The sequence below is a fragment of the Podarcis bocagei genome (genome assembly GCF_964188305.1).
Source record: "Podarcis bocagei genome assembly, chromosome: 13".
In the NCBI taxonomy this organism is placed as follows: Eukaryota; Metazoa; Chordata; class Lepidosauria; order Squamata; family Lacertidae; genus Podarcis; species Podarcis bocagei.
The window spans coordinates 44,519,047-44,524,507 of NC_138138.1; the positions used below are offsets into that span (position 1 = coordinate 44,519,047).

The following is a 5,461-nucleotide window of genomic DNA, read 5'->3' on the forward strand; positions in this document are numbered from 1 at the left end:
CTGTGTGATGGGGCATGTGCATCATGAAGAAGAAAGATGAAGCTCCAGAGAAGAAATGTGCATCTAACCCAAGTTGCAATTCTGCCAAAGCCAGATAATGTCCAGGAAATCTGCTGTTTGGGGCATGGTATGTTCCCCCATCCACTTTTATCCATTGTACAAGACACAGTGTCCTCTCCATTCAGCAAAGCACAGGTTTCCAAACCACAAATGGGAGATGATCCCAGTTTTCAGCCCATCTGCATGTATGTCTTTTGTATAAATGAGAGAGATGCACCAAACCCTGCAATGTTGACAAAGGGCATATTTGACTAATGTATATGAATACTGTGAAATGAATCTACTTTGTCTCTTCTATTCTTCCATTTACTTTTTAGCTCATTTATGGCTCTGCTCCAGTGATGAATGATAAAAGCCCAGGTCTTCCCTTCTACCAGATGGCAGCCTCAGAAGCCCTTCAGTATGAGGGAATTCTCTCTTTGCTTCTGCATTTCAGGTGGACATGGATTGGAGTCGTTGCAATGGACAATGACAATGGAGAAAGATTTCTGCAAACCATCTCTCCAATATTTACCAAGAGTGGTGTCTGCTTTGCATTCCTAGAAAGAATCCCCAGTATAAGTTTTATTTCTGAAATAAATGACATGCAACAACAGGGGGCAATTATAATTCATAAAATTTTTAGCAGCACAGCTAGTATAATAATTGCCTATGGAGAATCTTATTACATGACAATTTTGAGATGGCTTCCATACCTATCAGTACAGGATGACATGACATACAATATAAAAAGTAAAGTATGGATAATAATGGCCCAGGTTGAGTTCGCTTCAGTAGTTATTCAAAGGAATTGGGATTCAGGAGTATTCAATGGTGCTATATCCTTTGAAATTCACTTCAGAAACCCACCAGATTTTCATCAATATGTTGTGCACAGAAACCCTTCCAACACAGATGGGGACGGTTTTATCAGGGACTTCTGGCAACAGGCCTTTGGATGTGTATTCCCAGATATGACTTCAGACAAGGTGGAGGGGAATATTTGCACCGGAGAAGAGAAGCTGGAGAGCCTTCCTGGATCATTTTTTGAAATGAGCATGACAGGCCACAGTTACAGTATCCACTGTGCTGTGTACGCCATGGCCCATGCTTTAAATGCCATGTTCACATCCAGACTCAGGCACAGAGAAATGGCATACAGAGGGAGAGGGAAGAATCAGAATCAACAGTTTTGGCAGGTAATAGGCTAAACATCCTCAACTGGAAGAGGCCTGTTATTCCCCCACAAGATATGGGTTTCCAAAATGTTGTCAACTTGCTCATTCATCTCAGACAAGGAAAATCACTTCCATGGTAGAAGTTTGCAGACCACTGATATGTTACTGCATTCACAGATAAGAAGCAGCGGTAATGATCGAGAGAGATGTTCAGCATTCTCTTTATCCCATATACACAAAATCCTCCCTCAAAACATATGGTTGCACACCACTGTGGTGTCTCCTGAGATGAAGAGGGACAGAGGTAAAGTGGTGTGGGGAGGGAGAGATAAAGAAAGGTTGTTAAAACGAAGTGAGGGATGTGGGAGAGAGAAAATTGGTGGTCTCTCCATCCCTGGACCTGACTCCACACACAGTTGACTGTATCACCGCCCACCACATGCTGTAGGTCCTGCCCACAGCATAAAGATACCTTAGCCATGTATTAGAACTGCAGCCTTTTACAAACGTGCTTTTTCTGTTTTCAATCTAGCTCCATCACTTTCTGAGAAGTATCTCATTTAACAATACAGCTGGAGATGTGGTCTTCATCAACCAGAATGGTGAAGTGGTATCTAGCTTAAATATTGTCAATTGGATTATATTCTCCAACCAAAGTTTGCAAAGAGTGAGTGTTGGGAGGATAGATCCACAGGCTCCTCCAGGCCAATCATTCATCCTTGATGAAGATGCCATAACATGGAACAGTTGGTTTAATCAGGTAGGACTGTATAATTAGATAATTCCAAGGAGATTCATTCTTGCATACGCAATGAATATTCACCTGCATGTCTACTCATTGTCTTTTAAACTACATGTTACTGTGTAGAATATGACCAAAGCATCCAAGTACCACATTAAGAGCCAAAGGCTTACTGCTAGAAGTCACTCAAGGAATAAAGGCAAATATTTTATTTTATTATATTTGTGAATATTTTATAAATATTTCTTAACATTATAAAATAATGATTTTTAACAGAAGAAAAGAGGATAGATAAGCCCCAAGATTTTGCCTTTCTTGCTAAAAAGTGGGGAACTGCTATGTAATCACAAAACTTACACATCCCAGAACAATAGAGGGAGTATGACATCACTTCAACCATTACTACTACTAAAAAAAATAGCCATTCTACATATTGCTGAAATGCTGACTCAGTTTAGTAACATAGAGAGGGGCCCAGGAACATGAAGATTTCCAAACTCATTGTACTCTTGCTGATCCTTCTGCACTTTCATTTACGGAATAGACTCGGCCTCTTTCTCTCTGTACTGAGAAATGTCTTCCAGGATCCAGGAAGAAAGTGAAGGAGGGACAGCCACCTTGCTGCTACGATTGCATCCCATGTGCAGAGGGGAAGATTGCAAACCAGTATGGTAGGGAAAATAAATAGATTAAATAGATCCAGACTCAAAAGTAATAATTGAAAGGTGTTGTAAGGACAGTTGAGTTTACGTTTCAAAATAGATGATCTACTGTGTGTGTGATCCTGCCTCTTTCTGATCACTGCCTTTCATATAGAATCTTGGTTTAAGGCTATTGGGCAAAATTTTGCGCCACAACTTTATTGATTACAGAAATGTGAGTGGCCTCTTTCTGATCATTGCCTTCAAGATAGTCTAAATATGCCAATCAAATGAGAATGACCATGCATTGAGAGTAGTTGGATGGTATGTGGTTCAAAGCATTTCTTCTTCTTCTTCTTCTTCTTCTTCTTCTTCTTCTTCTTCTTCTTCTTCTTCTTCTTCTTCTTTTTCTTCTTCGATCACTCATAGCCGAATAAGATTGTCTTCCATAAACACAGTTTTAACAATGAGTCTGTAAGTGACTGTGGAGGTCAGTTCTGGATCCACACGTCCTTCCACAGTGGGGACTTTGGTTTCCGGAACAGAGTTTATCATTATGTGGATTGGCCAAGCGTGCCTTTCTCTTTGCACATTTCTATCTTGCGTCCTAAGCATATCTAGAGGGGGCCTTGGCACTCCTTCTGACTTGCACAGGCTGCACCCAGGCTAGTGTGAATAAACATTCAGATGGCAACGGCACTGGCTGTAGCACTTACAGGACCACATAACTCTGAACCAATTAAATTCAAGAATACTGTGGTAATTAAATATAGTGGTACCCCGGGTTAAGAACTTAATTTGTTCTGGTGTCCGTTCTTAACCTAAAACTGTTCTTCACCTGAGGTACCACTATAGCTAACTGGGCCTCCCGCTGCTGCCGTGCTGCTGCCGCACAATTTCTGTTCTCATTCTGAAGCAAAGTTATTATCCTGAGGTACTATTTCTGGGTTAGCGGAGTCTGTAACATGAAGCGTCTGTAACCTGAAGCATCTGTAACCCAAGGTACCACTGTACAGAAAATCATACCATATAAGGTTTTGACATACTGAGTATGCTCGGACTTTGGTCAGACTATTATCGGTAACTGGAGTGAAATACAATACTGAGGTGAAATCTAATCCTGAAATAAATTTTTAGCAGACCATGAGGAAACTCCTTCATTTAAACTGTGATTTGGACCAATCATAAGGAGACAACAAAGTGCATTACGAGGAAATGGGGTGAGGGAAACAAAGTGTTTTGATTGGATAGGAAATTAAACTTAATGGAATGTGTGGAATTTATGCCAAACGTAAAAAACTGTTTGGAACTCTTTGTATAATGTTTAGTTGTTTTAGGGAGTTATCCCCAGCTGAACTTTTCGTGCAGAATTAAACACTTTGGACTACTTTTCCCCTCATGGTCTCATGTGTTTTATTGGCATATCCATGAGACAGAGAAAGCTTAGATTGCAACAATACCATATTACAGAGAATCAGACAGAAAATAAACTTTTCAGCAAGCTGAAAAGTATCACCTAATATATTTGTTTCCCCCCAGATATGAATGACTGTAATAAATGCTCAGACAAACACTATCCAAGCAAGAACCAGGATACATGTCTACGCAAGGATATCAGCTTCTTGTCTTATGAAGAACCTTTGGGCATCAGTTTAGCCTGCTTCTCTCTTTTCCTTTCCCTGATCACAGCTCTGGTACTAGGTATATTTATGAAACACCATGACACACCCATTGTCATTGCAAACAACCGAAACCTCACCTACACTCTCCTCATCTCTCTCCTGCTCTGCTTCCTTTGTGCTTTGCTCTTCATTGGCCGACCTGAGAAGGTGACGTGCCTCCTTCGGCAACCAGCTTTTGGCATCATCTTCTCAACCGCTGTTTCTTGTGTCCTGGCAAAAACCTTCATGGTGGTTTTGGCCTTCATGGCCACAAAACCAGAATCCAGGATGAGGAAATGGGTGGGCAAAGGGCTAGGCCACTCCATTCTCCTTTCCTGCTCAATTGTTCAAGCAGGGATATGCACTGTGTGGCTGGCAACCTCTCCCCCATACCCAGATGTGGACCTGCACTCAGTGATGGAAGAAATCATACTAGAATGTAATGAAGGGTCTGTAACAATGTTTTACTGTGTCCTCATCTACATGAGCTGCCTGGCGACTGTAAGTTTTGCTGTGGCTTTCCTTGCCAGGAAGTTACCAGACAGTTTCAATGAGGCCAAGTTTATCACTTTCAGCATGTTGGTCTTCTGCAGTGTTTGGCTGTCCTTTATTCCCTCCTACCTGAGCACCAAGGGAAAATACATGGTAGCTGTGGAGATCTTCTCCATCTTAGCCTCTGGTGGTGGGTTGCTGGGTTGCATCTTCTTCCCCAAATGTTACATAATCATTCTGAGGCCTGAGCTGAACAATAGGGATCAGCTAATAAGGAAGAAAAATTAAAGAAATGAGAAACCTGCCCTTTGCTGTATTTTGTGTTTGGGCTGGAGGCGGTTGGAGGATGGATGGCGGCAAACAGATTGAGATTGAATCCTGACAAGACAGAAGTACTGTTTCTGGGGGACAGGAGGCGGCCAGGTGTGGAGCATTCCCTGGTCCTGAATGGGGTAACCGTGCCCCTGAAGGATCAGGTGTGCAGCCTGGGAGTCATTTTGGACTCACAGCTGTCCATGGAGGCACAGGTTAAATCCGTGTCCAGGGCAGCTGTGTACCAGCTCCATCTGGTACGTAGGCTGAGACCCTATCTGCCCGCGGACTGCCTCGCCAGAGTGGTGCATGCTCTGGTTATCTCCCGCTTGGACTACTGCAATGCGCTCTACATGGGGCTATCTTTGAAGGTGACCCGGAAACTACAACTAATCC

General features: G+C 42.4%; 1 protein-coding gene across 1 annotated transcript; it reads left to right on the plus strand.

The window, feature by feature from the left end:
- Nucleotides 1-401: 401 nt before the first annotated feature.
- On the plus strand, nt 402-5,041 carry LOC308570719 (vomeronasal type-2 receptor 26-like; the record flags this gene model as incomplete). The annotated part of the gene is made up of 4 exons (XM_081165631.1): nt 402-1,238; nt 1,750-1,977; nt 2,504-2,630; nt 4,140-5,041. 4 exons carry the CDS (start codon nt 402-404, stop codon nt 5,039-5,041), a joined length of 2,094 nt encoding a protein of 697 aa, XP_081021757.1.
- Nucleotides 5,042-5,461: the final 420 nt, after the last annotated feature.